Consider the following 20,343-nt stretch of genomic DNA (forward strand, 5'->3'; position numbering starts at 1 on the left):
GTATAATGACACGAAGGCATTTGATCCTTTTATACATTGTAGCCCCCGATATTGGTCCCCCCTTTTGACAAAAATAGACCAAACGTCCTAGTTGATGAGCGACTTCCAGTGCCCAGGTACCCAGGTAACAATTGCAAAATTGAAAGATCATCCCATAGAGCACCGCTTTTACCCCAAGGAATGTTCTTACTTCCTAAACAGGAAGTTGGTAGCAATCCGCGTTGAATATCCTTAGGGCTCACTATAGCACGAGCATATGGATAGCTCGACCAATCAATTGGCCCCGATCTTCCACGTGGCGTGGACCTTATTTAGGTTTCGCTTCCTTCCGGAGCTTAGCCAAAAACGTTGTTCCCTGTGCCCTTATTGCCCTACAACATATGGAGTATTCTAACTTATGTTCCAAATGACTATTCATTCAATAGACCTAATATTAGCCCTATAAGGGGCATCGTGTTTATGGCCCCCAAAAGAATATACACCCCAAAATCTGAATAAAGTACCAAGGAGATTGCGCCCCACAGTCGTCAGAGCACGATGTTCCTACAGCGATGCCAATTCGGTATCAGATGTTGACTAGGGCGGGATTGTGTATGTTTCAGCTTTGTGGAAATTGTGGATCAACTGCAGGCCCAAAGCTGGGTTCTTTATGTGACAGCATCCTTTATGTAATGTGTATTGTGTTTTATGTACTTTTTCTGACAACTCATGTCCAAATCTTGCGTGAATGTAGTCTTAAACTAAGTCATGTCATGGTGTCTGAAAGCCTCATAGGTTCCATAAAACATGAGCTACCCGGCCTCACAATAAAGAAATCTCATTTTGCTAGCTTTCGACTGTTCCACCAACAAACATAACACTCAGTCATTGATCTCACGTTCTGTTCTTGCCTTATCTGGCAGAGGCTTTCCCAAGGAGTAGATGGCCCCAAATACAACAGTCCGACCGCCGGGTGACCGGAAAACTACTTCGCTGCTGCCACAATTTAAATTCCTATTGCAGCGTTGCAGGGCGTATCCCGAAACGCCGGTAACGCCGCATTAGATACAAATTACTCTCCATAATTCTAGGGGCTTTGTTGGAACTATTTCTAGGCCATCTAATCCATGCGAGTCATCGAAAGATCCGCACCAATGCCCAACGCCCCAGAATGGTCGTAGGTGAAGGCATGGGATTCGCTGAGAATTTACTCCTTTCGTATCTTTCGAGCGACAACCCTGGCATAGATGATGACAAGACTGGTGTCACTGAGGTACCAGACGACGCAGTTAAGGGGCTATTTATTTGAACCTCCCATAAGACCGAGCTCGTGACCAAGATCCCTTATGCCTCCGTGTCGAAAGGGGGTGGAAACCAGGCATAATTTAGCCTAAACACTGAAAATTAGACATCTAGCCTTTGCCCCTTTGGACCCTGTCACTTTTTTTTCTTTTGCTGTGGCATCCTTTTGATTTTGACCGCAGCTACCTAGTTCTTCGCGTTATAGTGTCCGCCCTATAGAACCCATGTCCGGTTGATGACATTTATCAACGTAAAGCCTGCACAGAGCTCGCTTAGGCCCCTCGGAGCCTTGCAACCTTGAAAGTCATTAAGACTATTGTTAGTGTTGGATGATTTCATCTCCCATTGTTTGCCAGACGCAGGGACAATTATTGTTCTTTATCTTCCTCCCCTTCGCTAGTAGCCGTTACAGTTAGATGACCCAATCTCTCATTGTTGCTTGTAGACTAAGCAGATTGTTTGCCAGATATCAGGATATAAGTACGCTGGTATTTTCCTAGATTGAACGCCAATAATCCTTTGGTATTAATCTTCACATTCCAAAGAATAATTGTCTTTTAATCTGCATAGATGGGAATGGGAATAACGTAAGTTTCTCACTTTGATGACTAGGCACCAATTGACGTCAATTTATTAATTCTATCCGAGTAGTGGAGAATGTGAGGTGAGTTAACTCGAAATGGTAGTTGATTGAAATACGACGAATGAAGGTAGTCTGCGTCTTCTGGGAGTGGAAATATCTTTACGGCTGAGAGCGTGTGCGAGATTTTAGAGGCATAATTCTCAGTTCAAGGGTCTGATTGACAGCATGTAAGGGAGTCCTTGCAATACGCAAAAGGCTGGGCGCTCACCCATGAATGGTACATCTATCTCTTTTTGGACTATTTCTTGGCTATTTACAATTATTTCCACCGAGCGGCTCTTTGCTGCAACATCTCACCAGGGTGCTAATAGTCGGCCTCCCCAGAATACCACTCAACCTCTCCAACACCGAAGTCACTCCGCGCCCGTGAATGTGATATCACTTCAAAACTCCGTCTCACAACTGAAAGACGAAGCCCAAGTGATATCACCCCCAATATATGGAGCCACGAGAGGATATTGGCACAATGGTCTTTCCATTATCAAGACCGACTGATCGTAAGGATCTCTTCACTCGCCATTCAGTGTCTCTGGGGCTTTATCGCCTCAAGTCTGCTAGCACGTCCTGCGGGCAAGGGGGTTTGGAGGTCACTGGCGTACAGTAAGGTACACCCGGGGCTTCAAAATATCGATAGAAGTCCATTGCAGCAGGGTCTTTCTCGAGAACCCTCTCGTAGTAATTCGCGGTTGCGTTGGGGCCCTTCCAAGTCGGTTGTGCAATGAATGCGACCTCCTTTGGAATCATTTATGTCTCCCCATTACAGTCGTATGGCTGGCGAACAACAGAGAGGGGGTCGAACTGGCAAAATCCGAACGCAGAGATGACTTTATCCCTCAGGCCATCAAGTTTTTATCACTGGCACATATAGCTGCGTCTTTGATTGCATCGTGTTCGCACATTTCCGGATACACAACAGGGTGTTTCATCACAAGTTGCGGCTAATATTCCGCTATAATAAACTTTGCCCAACTGATTGCCGGTGCAGCAGCCATAATTCCGCCAAAATCGTCTGGATATCGCTGGGCAAGCATTAGACCCTGTAAAACCCCTGTCGAGCATCCATTCCAGTACGAATACGTCGGGGGGTTTCCGTAGAACGAGGTGGTAATCGCTTTACCAAGAACAGAAAGCTTGTGCAAGGCGCGAGATGCGAGGTGTTCGAGGAGCTGGAGATTAACTGAACCATCTTCATTTAGTGCCCATGCTCTTGGAAGACTGTGGGCCACCATCCGTGACACTGACTGCGTAATTATGGCTCGCTCGGACAGCTAACCTTGGAAGCTTTCCATCCAGCCTGTCATCCATCCTCCACCACTAGATGTCTGAAACCGCCCATTCCAGCCATCCAAAGAGAGCCAGGTCTCAGGATTGATGTCACTTTTTCCGGGATGGGTATCTGTCATCACGTTGGAAACATTCAGGTCAGTTCGGTTGAAAGGGTCGACGTCCAGAGTTGCCGGGTGGATGTGGAGCAACCCCGCACTCTCGAGGTAAGACCAAGAATTTCAATTCCAGGGACTTTGGTATAAGGAATAGAAGTTGTGGAGTATAGTTGGGCTGAATAGCTGTCCCCGAGATGCCGGAGACAAGCCCAAAGCCTGAGACCAACTCTCGAGGGGATTCATTTCGTTTTGCTCTCGATAATATAAAGACATTCAGATTGGTTGCGGGTGAACGGGACTTATAGTATGGTGGATTAGAAATTTGTGACCATCAAAATGCCCATGGACGACATCGTCCATGGCCTAACTTGCCGTGGGGCTAAGCTTATGTGTGCATGAGTGGGGAAATCCGCCTGCCAGTAGGAGTCCCCGAGTGAGGTCCCGATGTCCCGAGGTCCCTTGGAGCGATAAGTCAGCACAGGTATAAAAGCCGGACGACATCGTCCGGCTTGCTATGGGGAAAATTCATATATTTTCTCACTTTTATTCCCCATATGGAGATGGACCCCGCACCGAAGCAGGCGACCCGACGCCGGACACCAAGACAGCTGGAAAGAAAGAGAGAGGTAGACAAGCAGACGCAGAGAATTAAACGCGAGTCGGATAAGGACCGATTAATCCAAATCCAGGCCGATGTTCAGGCAATTAAACGGCAGATGGATAGCCTCCAGAAATCCATGGCAATGATTCTCAATGGGTGGCACAATCTGCACGATACACATCTCGGTGGCCATCCACCCCAATCCTCAATATCCCCGCCGGTGGACATGCTCACCCCGCCGGATGGCAATACCACAGGTACGGGAGGAGATTCGAGCTCCAGCTCCAGCGACCTGACGTCGAATCCGGTACACGGCGTACAAGCGCCACCAAAGCTGTATATGGAAACAGATCGAAGTCTTCTGGCGGTGGATTGCAACATGACATCAAGAGAGCTTAATCATCCGCCTGTCACAACAGGGAGTCTACATCAAAATTTGCATAATTGCGGCCCGTATTCTCTGAATAGCATGCAATCATTTGCTTTGCCTGCACCGTTACATCCGTTAGAAACGGAGACAAATCAAACGATACTTGACGCTCATCGCCAACCCCGGGAATCCTTTAACAGAGACCCCATCTCTATGAATGATTCAAAAGCTCTTAGTACTGTCTATGCAAACATAGATTCTCCTTCACCGACTACACTCAAATATCGAGGTGTAGCGCTCCCATCCTGTCTCTGTCAACTAAAGGTGCACGACTCGTATGCAGACTGCTTCGAGCATACCGTCTACGATGCGTTGATCGAAGCGCAGGCTCAACCTCGGGCACCACCCATCCCGCGGAGTCCATCCCTTCCTGACCTCCTTTTCATGGGAGAAGGGGAGAACGTTGTATCCCGGATTTTAATAAAAATGTTGATGCGAGAGGGCTTTTACGGTATGGATGTATGTTGGGGAGCCTACATTCTCCTCTATCGGTTGCTTCGTGTCAGTTCTACCCTAATATTGTCCGAATTCTCTCCTTTAAACAAACTCTTCAATTGAACGCAGCAGAATGCTTACAATCATACTTGTATAATAGTACCGTCTTTCGCCATCTCTTGAAACCCTCCAGGACGTACCGGAATGGCTTCAACCGACTGAAATACAAAATAACACGCCCCACCAAATCTTTACCGACTTTGTGCCATTCCCTCGATTGCGCAACGCCATGATTTCGGGCTCTGTTGAGTATACGCGGGAAAAGTTCGATATTGACTACGGCAGGTCTGTCTCGGTCAACTGGCCTAGCTGGAAGCCTTTACTTGTTAGCAACGACTCCTTCGAAGTGGTTCTAAACCCGGATTTTGAGCCACACATTCTCAATTCTAGTAACTGGTCGCTCGATGCGGACTTTGCGCGAAGGTATCCACAAATGTCCTCGATGGTCACAATCAGAGAATAAATTTTGCAATGTGTATGTATTATCAATGATCATGACTCTTCGATGCCTGAATGCCTGGTTATAGAACGGTAGAAAAATTGAAATACGTAGTTACCTGACCTACTGTTACACATGCCCTAACAGTCAAAGTACCCTTGTTCCTCTGGCTCCCAAGTCCATAGGAATGTTTAACGTCCATACAAATCTAGGTATTACCATATTTCTGGGGTAGTTTATTAGTCCAAATAAGAACGAAGCTTTGATCCCACCAAAATCCATGGGTCCAAATTTTTAGGTGGTTTACTAGTTATCAAGTCTACGTATCAACATGAAGCTTTTGATCCGATGCAAAAATACGGAGATGCGTGTATTTGTATCGGATCAAAAGCCTTTTAGGTCATTCATTAATAATTTCTAATTACACCCGGGGGCTGATTGCTGCAACAATAGGTACAATTGGGATGGAATTCCAAGTCCTATGCAGCATCTTCACCTCATAAATAATTCCTATTCCGGGGTATTCCGCCGGACGAATGGAACCTGTAGACTTTAACTTTCGAGCGTTCAAGATGCTGTTTCGGCTCGGCAATATCTGAACCCGAAAGTCTGGGGAAAATCCGGGATCCGAGTGTAGTCCATTCTATCGGAAAGACCCGATTTATTTTCTAGTTATGGACAATACGATGGGATCTGACTGTGTCATTATTAGGTTTCTTCGCTTAATCTGTCATTATTTTGTATATTATTCAGCTTGTTTCCCACGTCCGACATACGCCGTTTAAAGCGCCTACGAGATGGATACAGCCAGTATTCTCGCTAGAAGGAAGAAAGAATCCCCAGAGTAGGGAGTTTAGTGGACCTTTGAGAAGCTGAACTGAGCGGATGTTTAAAGTTGGAAGTGGACAGAGATATGTCAGCAAAGTTAATTCAATCAGAGATTGACCATGACCCAAATGTGGTGGATGGGTCGAAGACTTACCCCAAAGTCCTTGGGCAGATGTGGAGGTGCCGGTCTAACGAAAATTTTAGATTTGGCTTGATGGAGACACAGATGCTGCTTGGTCTGGGGTTTCTGGGGTTATGTACATAATAAATGAACTTATCTCGCGGGCTGGGGGAAAAAAGTGGAGAGCAAAGTATGAGTTTCTGGCGTAGCGAGGTGGACGACGTCGTCCGGTTTTATGCTCGCGCCTAATCCCTCCAGAGAAACCGGACCAAGCAAGATATTTCCTACATTCGTCCGGAGCGGATCTAGAAAGTTCTCCAGGGGGTCAGTCCAATATCTTGGAGGCAATAGCATTACGATATATCCGATGATGTTTCTATAAAGCATGTGCTGTCTTCCCATCCATCTGTTTATCATGATCCAATCCACTCTCTGTTTATTCTAGTTCGACATTCCTGTGTCCTCTATACATATCAAAAATGTCTCTCAGCGCGGAAGCACCCCCGGTACTTCGCCCGCCCTATGATCCAGCCATTTTGGTCGCCTTGAAGGCCTTCGAGAATGCGGGGTTTGGCAGTCTCGACGAAATTCGAGCCCAGGCAATAGGCTCAGCAGAAACAGTGCTTGAGAAGTTTCCCAACCTGGGCCATACAGAACACACACTCCCAACTATCAATGACAGCACTGGCCACATGGTAACTCTATCTGTCTTCAAGTCAGCGTCATCGACCAATACTTCCCGGCCCGCTGTCTACATTGTCCATGGCGGTGGACAGATTGCCGGTAACCGCTTCACTACCTTACCCGCTGTGTTGGAATACTTTGAGCCTCTCGATATCGTGGCAGTCACGGTCGAGTACCGTCTGGCCCCTGAACACCCTGCCCCTGCGGCTCTCGATGACGCCTATGCTGGTCTGATTTGGACGGCAGACAATGCCGCAAAACTCGGCATTGACCCGACAAAGATCATGGTTCTAGGTGGCTCTGGCGGTGCCCCTATCGCTGCAGGCTGTGCCTTGCTCGCCCATAGAAACCAGAGCCCGAAACTCCGCGCGCAGATGCTCCTAACCCCCATGATCGATGATCGTGGCGAGACCGTTTCCGCCAAGCAATATGAAAATGTTGGGCCGTGGTGCGGAGCGACAAATCTGATGGCATGGGACTGGGTTCTGGGGAGTGCTAGAGGCGGGCCGGATGTTAGCGAGCTCGTTGCCCCAGCGCGGGCCACAGACTTGACAGGTTTACCGCCTACATTTATCGACGCTGGAGAGGCAGAGGTCTTCCGCGATGAAGCCGTTGCGTATGCATCGAAACTGTGGAAGTTTGGTGTCTCCGCGGAGCTTCATGTCTGGAAAGGTGCCTTCCATGGGTTTGATCTGATGTCAGGAGACTCACCGGTGGCACGTAGCGCAGTGGCTGCCAAGATATCGTGGATCAAGAGAGTCTTTGAACTCGGCGAGTAGCCTAGCCTTACTGAGGTCTCAGCATAATTGTTAAAGCCCCATCTATATATAGCCCTCCTTCCGATAGTTCCTCAATCCAGTCATCCGTATTTCCTATCAACTCCAACAAGGGTACTACATATATTCTTCGCTAAATTGTGTATAACTATATGAATTAGGTTCCTGTTCTATAGACAAGGGCATTCTTCGCTAGAAAGTTAGTCATAATTTATCAAAATAACTAGATCTTTTACCATGGCCAATATTGCGATTATACATTTACGCTTAAACTTAAGTGTTCTTCTCTAATCAAATTTGTTTAGATCGGGGACTGAGTTCAGGAGCTTTTTATCAATTACCGGTGTCGTTTCTTTCGCAAGGCCTTGCTTGCTTACCTGCAGCGAGTCAGACCTCTATTTGTCCCCATTGAGCATATAATGAGCTTCATGACAGTAGGTGGATAAATAAATAAAGAGACAGTGCATCTCACTCTTCTCCTAGCTTTCCATTACTATTGCTGTTTGCTTCTCTTTACAAGAGAGGGAGAGTGGATAATTTCCACTTCCTTTACCCGGGCATACTCGCTCTGATACCTAAAGTCGCAACGACATTCGATAAAACCACAACCACACATTTGCTAAACAGCCATGGCATAGAATGTACTAATTCAAACTCCGATTGACCAGTAAAAGTGAATATGGGAAATGGGCAGAGATCACGCGACTTCATAATACCTCTTTTCATAGTATCCGCGAGTCTATCCCTAGAGATTTTCGCCTTTTGTAGAATGATCAAACTCGCCAGCATTCAATAATATGCCAAGTGGGGGCAGGCATATTGGGACCGCTGTACTCATTACTCATTAATATCCAGATTAACATTCATAATCAGGTATACTCAGTACAGGCTGTATTTTACATGGTGGATCATTTCCCCTTTTCCGGCTCCAATACGATTAGCAATCAACTACATGTGGTTTCTTTTGACCAAGGCTACCATGATAGATAAAAGAGGGAAAGCGTACGTCAAGGATGCCTGGAAGATCCAACATGTCGATAACTTCGAATACTGGTTACTACGACTTAAGGCAGACGGGGTAGCAAATCTTAGAACAAGCCGTTAGACTGTCACAATCAGCCTAGGTGGCAAATTCCCTCAGTATGTTTCACTCTCACTCCGGAATTGTAGTCCCTGGTAGGCTGCCGCGCTGGGCTGGTATACTTGGAGTAACCCTGTACTTCCCTCCTTGATCTCCCGGGGTAGATTGAACATAACCCAATTAGAGGAATTAGAATCGGAAACAATACGCAAGTACGTCCAGGATCACGATATAAAACCGGTACGATAGTGCAGCCACTCCATGTAATGTCCAGCTGAACAATATATATTATGAAGGAGCCCGGGTGTTTTCTTGCAGGATTCTCAACATAAGGCCCGTGATGACGAATTATGGCATGGTTACTTCCTGGAAAGGTCAATTTGATGCCTACATACACTATAGTCTCCAATGATCCATGTCCAGCTGAAGGACAAACCTTGTCGCGCCCTTATCTGCACAAGGCGTTTTCTGCCTTGCGCTCGGGCCGTTTTAAGCCACAAGTCGCTGCCAGGATGATACCTTGCTAGTCATACTTGGTGAAGAGTTTTCATGCTGCTTGAATGCTTGTAATCTACGTGCAATTTTTTCATGCGAGGATATCATGCAAAACATACGGAGTATATGTATGTAATTTCCCGCTGATATGTGCTGGCTCAAGCATCGGCCCGACCCACTAGTGTACCCCAATAGCCACATCAACCAGTTAGCTTCGAGTATAGGCCGAGGCTCAAGCAGAATTTTCTGCAACGAAAAAAAGAAATCTCAGGTTTGGTTTTTAGGAATAGCCGAACGCGGGGGTCGAACCCGCAGCCTTAAGATTAAGAGTCTTACGCTCTACCGATTGAGCTAGCCCGGCTGGGCTGTTGAAAGAGGTTGCAATAATACAATTCATATTGGCAATATGGTAGGATTAGCATAGGCCACGATATGGTCGGCGGTTAGTATGGGAATAGGGAATGAATGACTCGACGGTTATATCTTGACACGAGACATATCGAGATGATCTATGAATAAACAGTCGGCCGGCGTGTGATGAAACAGAGTACGACAAAAAAAGAACAACCTGGCCTTTTTGAGGTTGTCATGCGCAATCGTAGGATCAGGCCCCCTTGAATAGACAATGTGGCTTCCTGGCGCATGGGAAGATAGGGAAAGAATGTATTGAAGGAACGGTAGCCTGCGCGTCAAGCGACGTAAATGAAAAGAGACAGAAAAATATAGATAGAATCCAAGCTAGGGTCATAATCGAATAGGGACCCTTGGCTTGAGCGCCGGCGGCGCAGCGACAAGCAAGAAATTGCGAGTAAGCAGTTTCCGAGAAGAAAGACATCAGTGGCTGGTGGATCGAATCAGGATCAGAGATAGCGCAATTGAGGCTGAGGGTGAGCAGTCGTGCTACATTGGGGATAGAGGGAAAAAAAGCACTGGATGAGAGCTCCTCGTATACCTTGTGGCTTGTGGCTAAGAGGGGGAGTTGAGGCTGGTGATGATCGCCAAACGTGGGGTCCAAAATAAACAATCCGAGGTCGCACACTATTCTTAGATAGTCTGAAACACACTCCAGTATCTCCAAATATGGAACACGAGAACGGTGCTCGAAGTCCCAGCGACGTGGTTTGGGGAGTTCTAGTGTTGTCTCGGTAGACGCTCATCGCAATGCGGCAGTTGCAGAAGCCTATGAGCGTGGGGAAGGGATGGGCGCGAGCCCTCCGACCAAAGACCTCCATCTGAATGCACTGGCTCCGATTGAATATTGAGGGTTCTATTTCCGATTGTCAAGTCAAAAGGGTCGCAAATGACGCGAACCTGAGGCCTGTTTTCAGGGGGGGACTAGGGGGCACGGGACCCTTGTACCCTTGTCATAGCGCAGGAACACGAGAAGAATAAGCCACACGACATGGGAAAGGTGTATGACATGGGTAATAAAACCTTCAAGAAAGATAGTTGATGTCATGGAAATAAGGTGAAAATAATAATGCCTTGGAAATGAAGTCGGGGAACCGAAAGAGAGATAGCGGTAATAGTGGGAAGTGAAGAAGTGCGGTGACAGTTGACCGTGAATTAGGGGAGTTGAGCCAATCAGGGGAACGACAAGGACAGATACGGCGGTATTGGAAGCCAAAGGCACAGCCTCACCAGCCACAGTCAATAGAGATATGAGAGGTACAAGAATAGCACCTGCATTTCCCGTATTTTTGCGTGAGGCGCTAAGTACTGTGGAGGTAACTGCAGATCTCTAAGGCTCCAGCAGACACCATACGCTCCAGGCTACAGGGTGCGATCTATAACCTGCATAACATCTATATAATAGCCACCCCCCCACCTCTTTCCACTAGAATATCTACAACACACATTTGACATTACACATTCTATATTCCATATCCATTGTCACACTTGGGTTTCACATCCGATCATCTACACACGGTGATCATCTACTATATTCGCGTGACCCCCATAAATCAGCCACGCTGTCGCCCTACCGCTCAACCTCGTACACTGTCGACCCCTCGACTTTAACTACCAAGGAGCGATCTTCTCGTCCTAGTCTGACACGACGCCTACTTGGACTACGCCGTACCAACACAATGCCAGCTCCTATAGAGATTATAGACCCGCTCGCGGTCGTGCGTGATCTCCGCGACGACGAGAAGCTGGTGGTCGACGACTTCGAGCGTCACGCCAACCACTGCCACTCCTGCGACCACGCTGTCCAGACCTACAGGGATGGCCTTGGACTTTGCGAGTCGGGCAACAAGCACGCCCGCGCTCTCCACAACTATCTCTATAGCCAGAACGGAAAGCACTACTCTACCGTCGACCTTGAGAGCGGCAAGTCAACACGGGTGAAGCTCCCTCGCGATGCCCTCGCTACCCGTGAGCTTCTCACAGCTATCGAGCAAGGTATGCGCATCCGCGAGAAGGCCATCGTCATCCAGAAGCCCGTCAAACCTGTCCAGACAGTTCAGCACTCCCAGTCCCGGAGCTACGACCAGACCTACCACGTCCCAGCTCGCCAGGTCACCGGCAAGCAGGTTCGCCCTCGCTCCATGTCCCCTGAGGCTTACCAGCTTGTCGAGAGATCCCCACGCCTTTCTCGCTCCCCAACTTCCATCATGTACCGCTCACCCGGTGGCTCTCCCGCCCGCCCATCCTCCAGCCGTGGGTCTCTGTACAGCGTCGACCGACTGGAGCGCGTGGAGCGCCACTCCGAGACTCCTCGCCGGTACGTCGAGCGTTCCCCCAAGCACCGTTGAACGCATACCTCGCAACGTACCTGGCAACGGATTTCGATTCTGGTTTCTCTGATTACGATCACACACCCCCCACCCCCAATCGCTATGAAGAAGCTTCAATTCACTCGCGATGGGCATTGATTGCCCACCCATTTAGACCGCGAGACGGTCTTTGCCTGTAATGTGTAATTAGCACATTATGGACATACCCCTTACCCCAGTCTTTGATGATCTGGATTGATAGGGCCTGCCTAGATGCGCCCTCGGAAATTCACCTTTCTGTTTTCCAGCTTTGATTCTCTGACCCGAGTGCACTTCGGGGTTCTGAATTTGCGGGATTTCCCATTCTCGGACCCAGATTTGATTGTGACTCGATTTTTGATTGTACGCAATTATCTGCAGGCTTGGCCTGGCTCCATTACTGGTGTGCTCCCGGAAGGAGCATGCAGGTGTGGAGACATTGGCCAATAACAGATGCGGAAATTCGACGATGTTCATGCATGTTTTTTGTTCGGTTTTACTACATGCTTTATTGGCTGTTGTTACTGTGACTCATTTTTTTTATGTGGAGATGCTTGTCTGCGATGGATTTTCACTTTTTATTTGCCGATTTTCCTTTGTCTTTGATATGATTGAAAGGCGCCCTTTCGGGACAAGGCTGTCAGCCTCACACTCTTTAGTTCCCACTCTCGGGATTAGTTTGCCTTACGATTGAAATATTGAATGTCTTATTGAAAACCCAATTATCTTTCAAAAACCACGTATTAGAGAACAGATAAATCCTACGTACTGAGACATCGTGGTATTTCATCAAACATAGTTGTTCGGCAGTCTAGTCATGAGGCTACCCCATGTTAGTCAAGTTCCGACGATCATACCCACCAACACCTTGTGTTCCCCACCCTATTTACATTACTAGTATCCTTTTGAGGTTCTGACAGTTACAATTTTATACATGACTCACTGCGGGGTTGTGGCTGAGGAATGATCTGCCTCAGGCCACCTTTTTTTATCCTATGCTTATATCACCTGTATTGTCCACGTGAGTTTCTTTGAATATGACGTCGCAGATGATATCAAGAATGTGATGTCTATGCCAATAACTAACAAAAACCACAGTCACCAGCTACAATTTTGAGTTGTTTCTCGACTCCTGATACTATCACTATCTCATTATTACCAGACATAGGCACGGGAATAAACTTTGCCGAGCCAGATATAATCTATCACTGATAATAATTCGGCACTTTCAATCCTTTAAACTCAAACGAAGTGTTCTCCCGGCGATCAATCACAGCCTTATGATGAACATCCCGAACCCGAGCTCGAACATACTCAGTCCCCGAGGGGGCAGGCTTGTTTTGACTTTTGTCTTCTTCAGTTAGAAGACCAAGACGGTCAAGCAAAGGCGAAGGCACAGTTCTCATCACGGTATGATCACCCGGTCTACAGAAATAGAGCAACCCGAGACGGGGAATATTGATCTGATCTCTGGGAGGTGTGACAACACGATGGATCGTTGATCTGAGGAAGCCTGTGGCTCTGTGTTAGCAAAATACTATCATGACAACTCATGTGGGCACTTGCCATTGGTAAGGAACGATAACGTGTCAGCGACGTTGCACGTAATCCCACCCTCGACAGGCTTCACATATTTCCATTCCCCGTCTGGTGCGCGGATCTGCAGACCAGCAACATGCTGCGAGAAGAGCAGTGTCAAGCTGCCAAAATCCGTATGACCGCCCTTGGTGTAGGCCTGTGCCTTATCCCATTCCTCCTGCGTGCGAGTGTTGTAGATCATGTATCGCAAGTGGTCATCGGAACGCTTGTCGTACGCGTGGGCTTGGACTAGGTGGTCTTCTGGTAATTCGAGGATAATTGCCATTAGAACAAACAGCTTGCGGATAACCTTGTCGAAAAGATCTCGATGGAAGCTGGAGATCTCATCGTAGTTCTGGCGGACGATTCTGTGTTTAGGAACGTCATCCCATGCAGGGATGGCTTTGGGAATATTGAGCTGCACAAGTTAGCTAGGCTCAGTTAATTATGTAGATAGACAAGGCCGTACCATTTCTATATTGTCCTTCACACCCGTTTCTCCAACCCACCGTGAGTTTTCACGGTAGCCGAAGTACTCGCCCTCGGCAAAATTACATTCGAAGCTCCGCTTTTCCTCAAGATTCTCTTTGAAAAACGCATTGCCGATACTGAATTGGTGGAGGATATGTTCGTCGTCGAGTCCGTGTCCCACCACTACCCAAAACCCGACTCGTGTCACAGCATCGTATAATTTCTTTGCGAGCTCTTCTTTTCCGCCGGGTTCGTCGAAGCGAGAAAGATCGATCTCAACTAGGGGTGCCCAATCAAGCTTCTCATTAGTAGGCGCAGGTCGGCTCCATGGCTTGATGGTGGTCTTTTTGATTGGGGTTTGTTCTTCTATCGCGGAGGGAGCCATATCTTCTTTTAGGACAGACAGCAACAATGATGAACTAGAAAATATTCTCTGCGAGAAGACTAGACTTATATACCTACTTTAAAGTAAAATTATGATTGGAATCTACAGAGTACTCTTGTTGTGAATCCTAGTACTATGTGCCATACACTTGCTATCAGGTGCGGGGTTTGTGGTATCATGCTCGCTAGGATGGCGTTATATGCAACGGCACTATCGTGCTATGAAATGAAGTTAAATCATTGCCAAAGAAACTCTGACTCAATTAAAAAGAACGTTTATACTGCGCATGAACATTGTGCTTCGAATCAGAGACTGCAGCCAGGTACAAAATGTGGGATTATTGGTCGTTTCGAGGATCGAGGGTATCTTGCTTAATACAACCAACAAAGCTGAGGTTGAGCGTTCCAGTAATCTGTTCCATTGTGAGTTTGAAATGAAAGATAGCAATGAAAAACAAAATAGGATAATGGAAGTGTGAAGACGAGTGGTTGAAGGGGTGCTGAGATCAGATGTAGTGCAGATGGGACACCACTTAACTGTTCGATACTAAGAGATGAAGATTCGGTATAATGCCAAGGGAACCTTGCTTCCTTTTTTTAGGTAACATCGTTATATGAGTCGATGGCAATTGCCTAGGATTGTTTCCCTGTTTTACCCTTGGGGGTCGAGGGGGCAGCTCAGCCTTGTGCCTCGCGAGATCGAACTAAGCTAAAATGGCAACTCCGATGGCCAAATTGGCTGTTTAGCCCGTAAGCTTAAGATACAGAACCCATGATATGATCTCGGGCAAGAACTTTGCATTAGAACTGGCGTGACACCCTCGGCTCCCAGAATGGAGCGGGTTACAACCCATTGGATAAGTGACATCTGTTTTAGGTATTCACTTGACCTTTGGAATCTGACTCTCCTAGAAAAGTGCTCGAGTATTCGAATCAATAATTCGATATGTTCGAGTCTACGAGAGTATAAAGATTAGACTGCGACATCGCCCATAGACGGGCGATGTCGCAGTCTATTTCTAGGCTATAAAAGCGAGCGCCGACCGTAGAATTTAGCTCTTATAATTACCTTTATAGTAGCGATTAACCCTATTACGAAACTAGTCTTATCGAAGTTATAGATATTATTAGGGTCGATCCTAAATTAAATAATAGTTTTTTAAATAAGATTAAACTACTCCTAAATAATCTTTAGGTCTTCGCACTTCGCACGTTTATAATTATAGCGTCTTAAGAATTAGGAGGAGAGGAGAGGGTTCCTTTTTATACATTTTATAATCTAATTTTCGCCGATTAAATAGACTAAGGTAGTTCCGCGCTTTTCGAGAAGAAGAACACCTCTTCCTCGGCCCTTTCATAGCGCCATCTCCATTTTCAGTGGATGCTAGTATAATCAAAGCTGGTCTGCAAGTCTTAGTCGTTCTCAACATAATTCCATATCATTTGTGCTACAGGCGTCTTTGCGATCTATGCCTCGTATTCATAACGCCCCTGGATCTCAATGTCTTATTACAGGTGTCCTCCGAGGAATTTAATCCGCGCCAACCCGATCCCGCGCATGCTAAATTTATTATACTAGTAATCTTCAAGGTCGATAATATTGATGTCTTTTGATGTTACGAATAAGATAATTTTGATATCATCTAATACTACCCAGAGGATAATATTATATCTATTCAGTGTTAACACGGACTTCAGTGACGCGGCTAAAATGTCCTTGCGCAGCGAGGTCGGAGGGGGAAGTTCACCTCGGACGACTACTTCAACCCATCCATCCACTACGGCGAAGCCACTCCTCAAAAGTAGAAGCCCTCAGACCGAGCTCCTCAAACGAGCGATCCTGATCCTCAGCGAAAGCCCCGTAACAGATTCTATCCGGAGGCACCACAGCAGCCCATTCCATCATCTCCTTGGCATCTTCCATAAAGGCCGGCCCGACGCGCGGAGCCGTCATTTCGCCGAACTCCTCCGCAGATATGGGGTCGTGGATCGCAGGTTGGCCGGTGACTCTTGTGAATGTCTTTACCATCTCACCGGGTGTGGTGCGAGAGCTTAGCACGAAGTAGGTCTTTCCGTGGGTTTTTGGGACACCGAGCTCGAATACTCCTTTTTGAAACAAATCGACTTGTTAGTTACCCTTTTGAATGGATTCTTCATTTTACCCGGTTTAGGGGAAATTAAATGAACTTACTCGCTGCGAAAATTCCCATGTCGTGGATTGGATCTGTCCACTGTGCAACTTGACCACCGGGGATGGGAATACGAAACTCAACGACGCCGTCCGCTACCAAATTGTCATATTAGCCTGTACCTTGGATGGGTTAAGGTCTGGATTTTTCAAGCCGAACTCACATCGGCGGATGGTATATTGAGGCCAACGCAAATTAGAATAAAAGAATCCTGAACAAAAGAAGGCCCGCTGTCAGTACAGGATTGCGATGCAGAGCTGTGGTACAAACCCGGAATAAGGCAAGTCACCCCGCTGCTAAGTCTTTCTCTCGCGAACTTCTCAACCTCATACTTATTGTTCATGTGATGGATATTCACAAATCGACCCCCCGTCGCGCTGACCATGTCTGGCAGACTACTGAAGACGAAATGCTTGACACCACACTCTTCCGCAGCCAGGACCATATTCTGACCAGCTTCAATCTCATGCTTCATTTCTTCATCCTTCTCCAGGATTCTTCCTATATGGGTCTCGGAAGTCATGGCAAACACACCATATGCACCCACAAAGGCGACTCGGAAGGAATTTTTGTCGTACACGTCGCCTGGAACGAGAGAAAGGCGGTTGTCGCTTGTCTGGTGGTCGGATAGAACCTTCTTCGCTTTTGGTGAGTTGGGATCGCGCGTTACGCCCCGGACATGCCATAGACCTCCGTCTGGGGTCCTAGAGCCGAGCAGCGCCTGGATAACGCCAGCTCCTTGATTCCCTGTCACGCCGACGACGGCTATAACATGAGAAGCGGTGGGGATTGACATTCTGTTTTTCTAATGTCCAAGGCAGGTGCACAAATACTGCAGAGACATAAAAGGAGTTTCAACGTGGATTTAATTGCAAAGAGAAGATAAGGCGTGCGAGGAAATCAACGGTAATATCTGGTTGAACTTATCACGTTTTATACAGAATTCTGAAACTCAGAGTGGTAGAGTAGTAATATCCCGCCTCAAATAATGTTTTGTCTATTGATGCCACGGACTGTAGATAGTTAACTACCTAGGTTATGGATTACAAATGCCGGATTACTCAGCTACCTCCATGAACGCGAGAAAGTCTCCGTTGACAGGCGACTTGTCTCCGTCGGCCGGTCCCTGAACCTAATTAGGAGGTTTCATTCAACTCGTCGCGTAAGCCTTCGGTACGATTGTGTGGAGCTTGGTTGCATAATACACGCCACTGGACAACGATAGAATCACAAACACCGAGTTGGAAAACCAAAGCTTCTACAGAATTCTCATCCTTCAGCTGGTTGTCGCCTCCACGGTATAGGATCCTTGACCCTGAGGAACAGTTGCCCTATGGTCATATACTCCGGCAAGAGTTCATTCCTGCGCTCCACGGACCTGGTAGCGAGATACTCTCAGTGGTATTTGCACGCACGAAGCGAAAAACAGATTGTGTTCACGTCCTATCCCTCAAAGCGAGAATCAAGGTGATAATAAATAAGAGGACCTACAGCTCCTGGGAGTGAACTGGACAGCCCTGGGAACTAAAGTGTGTCCCCTGGGCTATCGGTGCCAGTGGATCAGTTGGGTCACCCACTGTCAGAGATCGAGCATATATAGTAGCTTGGGTGCTTGGTCGCTGACCAAACATTGTGCCTTTTTGGCCAGCATGGCGTAGTGGTAAAACCCAAGCATCCATGAACCGTCACAGCCTAGGCCAAAAAATTCATTTCACCCAGGTCAGAGATGTCCTGGGCAAGCCCCGTGCCAAGCCTATGCTGCCATAACTTCCAGGCCATACCTACCTGTCAAATAACTAACTAACGTATTCGGTAAGCGAGCTGCGCACCCAAACCAACTCATTGAATTCAACTATATTTATCTCAACCAAAACACCATTAATTAGATTAGACTAAATTGATCATCTATCTGGACATGCATCTCTCCTATGGCCCTGATTTTTACATAAACCACACGTTAGTAATGCTCTCATCCGGGGCTGCAAAGGTGGTGAAGGCCTTCTCCGCCGAGGAGGGGGAGGTGCTACAAATGCTTCTACCGGCTTAGTAATTAACTGAGAAGCTTCTTGAACCGAGAGGCCTTCCTCAGCGGGTATCTACCTTCGAGATCGAGTGCGCTTTTACTTCTTCTTCTCGTTTTCAGCGCGTAATTCCTTGTTTTCTTTCGCAAGTAAGATAGCACCTTATATCGTGAGACGGAAGTCTTTCACAAGTTGATTTAATGCACGATCTAACGGGCTTAGTGGGCTTCGAGATCTTATACGAAGTAAAGATTTGATTAACGAAGCCTATCGACGTAGTTCTTTCTCTATAGCTGGTGTTTTTAGTGTAAAATTCCGGCTTAATTCGCTCCCACGGCTCGGAGGGGGGTCGGTGTTCAAAGACGAATATTTAACTTTGAAAGCACCCGGTCAGGTGAAAAGGGTACTAAACCGGCTACTCTAAAGCTATTTTTAATAGTCTCCGATTTAAAAGCTTCAATTCGTGTAAGTAGATATACTTCGAGGAAGTCAAGTTTATCGATATAGTTAATCCCGTTCCGCATTTTTATTTTAACCAGCCGACTATATAATCGCTTTAACATAGCAAAACAACCGATATCTAGGGGTTATAAAAGATAAGAGGAGTGCGGAGGTATACAAATTAGTATAACCTTATTTTACTCGCAAATTTCATCGAATCTAGGGGTTAAATAGCTTCTATATCCGTTAAGAACTAGAAGCCTATACCCCCCTTCGTACATAGAGAAGTGCTAGTAATAAAGAGTTTTTTAAGCCAGCGAACTCCTATTTCATCGGAAGTCTAACTATTAGGACTAACTTCGATTCGCTAGTCATTTAGTAGGCCTTTAAACCATGATTCTAAGTAGACTTTGCCTTTAAAAATAATACACGGAGGGAGGGCCTAACCCGACAAATTTATATACTCAATAGTAGTCACCTATTCGCGATTTCTAGGCTATAAGAGCGAGCGCCGGCCGTAGAATTCGCTCCTCGTTATTACCTTCGCCGTAGAAATTAACCCTATCGCGAAACCAGTCTTATCAAAGTTATAAACGTTATCGGGGTCGATTCTAAATTAAATAATCGTCTTTTAAATAAGATCGAACCACTCTTAAATAATCTTCGGGTCTTCACACTTCGCACGTTCGTAATTATAGCGTCTCGAGAATCGGGAGGAGAGGAGAGGGTATCGTTTCACGAAGTTATAGACCCATTTTTCGCCGACCGAAATAACCGGGGTGATTCCGCGTTATTAAAGTAAAATATTCGCCATTTCTTGTATAGTAGAAGGCCGGGGGGCAGATCCACGAGAATCCATAGAAAGAATCTATTTCTTAAGAGATTCCTCCTTAGTTTATGTTAATTTCTGCGAATTTGCGCGAGAAATCGCGCGGTATTAAACCCTACGTAGGCGTGTCCGAAGTGTCGATTCGGGGACTTCGTAGTAGCGCGCTACTCCACGGATTAATAAGATTTCTTTATTCTTAAAAGCCTAAATGGCTAATAAGACCCTACCCTCTTACTCTATTAAATTTCGAGAGCTTTAAGAGCGAATTAGTGGCATAGTGGGTAGTTAAATTAATTAAGTGCTAATTCATAGACGCGTTTTAGGTTAGGTGCGCAGCTCGCTTACGTGCGCAGCTCGCTTACCGAATACGTTAGTTAACGTATTTCACATACGAGCTACGTATATAAGCGAGCTG

General features: G+C 46.7%; 6 protein-coding genes across 6 annotated transcripts; 3 read left to right on the forward strand and 3 right to left on the reverse strand.

Moving 5' to 3' along the window:
* Positions 1-2,862: 2,862 nt before the first annotated feature.
* On the reverse strand, positions 2,863-3,327 carry N7517_001494 (uncharacterized protein; the record flags this gene model as incomplete). Its single annotated transcript, XM_056719224.1, has 2 exons — positions 2,863-3,161; positions 3,198-3,327. 2 exons carry the CDS (start codon positions 3,325-3,327, stop codon positions 2,863-2,865), a joined length of 429 nt encoding a protein of 142 aa, XP_056583359.1.
* Positions 3,328-3,860: 533 nt separating this feature from the next.
* On the forward strand, positions 3,861-5,908 carry N7517_001495 (DUF3425 domain-containing protein; the record flags this gene model as incomplete). The annotated part of the gene is made up of 4 exons (XM_056719225.1): positions 3,861-4,214; positions 4,602-4,796; positions 4,933-5,255; positions 5,836-5,908. 4 exons carry the CDS (start codon positions 3,861-3,863, stop codon positions 5,906-5,908), a joined length of 945 nt encoding a protein of 314 aa, XP_056583360.1.
* Positions 5,909-6,699: 791 nt separating this feature from the next.
* Positions 6,700-7,683, forward strand: N7517_001496 (alpha/beta hydrolase; the record flags this gene model as incomplete). Its single annotated transcript, XM_056719226.1, has 1 exon — positions 6,700-7,683. One exon carries the CDS (start codon positions 6,700-6,702, stop codon positions 7,681-7,683), a length of 984 nt encoding a protein of 327 aa, XP_056583361.1.
* Positions 7,684-11,346: 3,663 nt separating this feature from the next.
* On the forward strand, positions 11,347-12,015 carry N7517_001497 (uncharacterized protein; the record flags this gene model as incomplete). The annotated part of the gene is made up of 1 exon (XM_056719227.1): positions 11,347-12,015. One exon carries the CDS (start codon positions 11,347-11,349, stop codon positions 12,013-12,015), a length of 669 nt encoding a protein of 222 aa, XP_056583362.1.
* Positions 12,016-13,220: 1,205 nt separating this feature from the next.
* Positions 13,221-14,449, reverse strand: N7517_001498 (uncharacterized protein; the record flags this gene model as incomplete). The annotated part of the gene is made up of 3 exons (XM_056719228.1): positions 13,221-13,536; positions 13,578-14,011; positions 14,063-14,449. The coding sequence occupies 3 exons, from the start codon at positions 14,447-14,449 to the stop codon at positions 13,221-13,223; spliced, it is 1,137 nt and encodes a 378-aa protein (XP_056583363.1).
* Positions 14,450-16,210: 1,761 nt separating this feature from the next.
* Positions 16,211-17,433, reverse strand: N7517_001499 (uncharacterized protein; the record flags this gene model as incomplete). Its single annotated transcript, XM_056719229.1, has 3 exons — positions 16,211-16,554; positions 16,640-16,732; positions 16,908-17,433. 3 exons carry the CDS (start codon positions 17,431-17,433, stop codon positions 16,211-16,213), a joined length of 963 nt encoding a protein of 320 aa, XP_056583364.1.
* Positions 17,434-20,343: the final 2,910 nt, after the last annotated feature.

The sequence above is a fragment of the Penicillium concentricum genome (assembly GCF_028827145.1).
Source record: "Penicillium concentricum strain IBT 3081 chromosome Unknown utg000001l_segment0_segment0, whole genome shotgun sequence".
In the NCBI taxonomy this organism is placed as follows: domain Eukaryota; kingdom Fungi; phylum Ascomycota; class Eurotiomycetes; order Eurotiales; family Aspergillaceae; genus Penicillium; species Penicillium concentricum.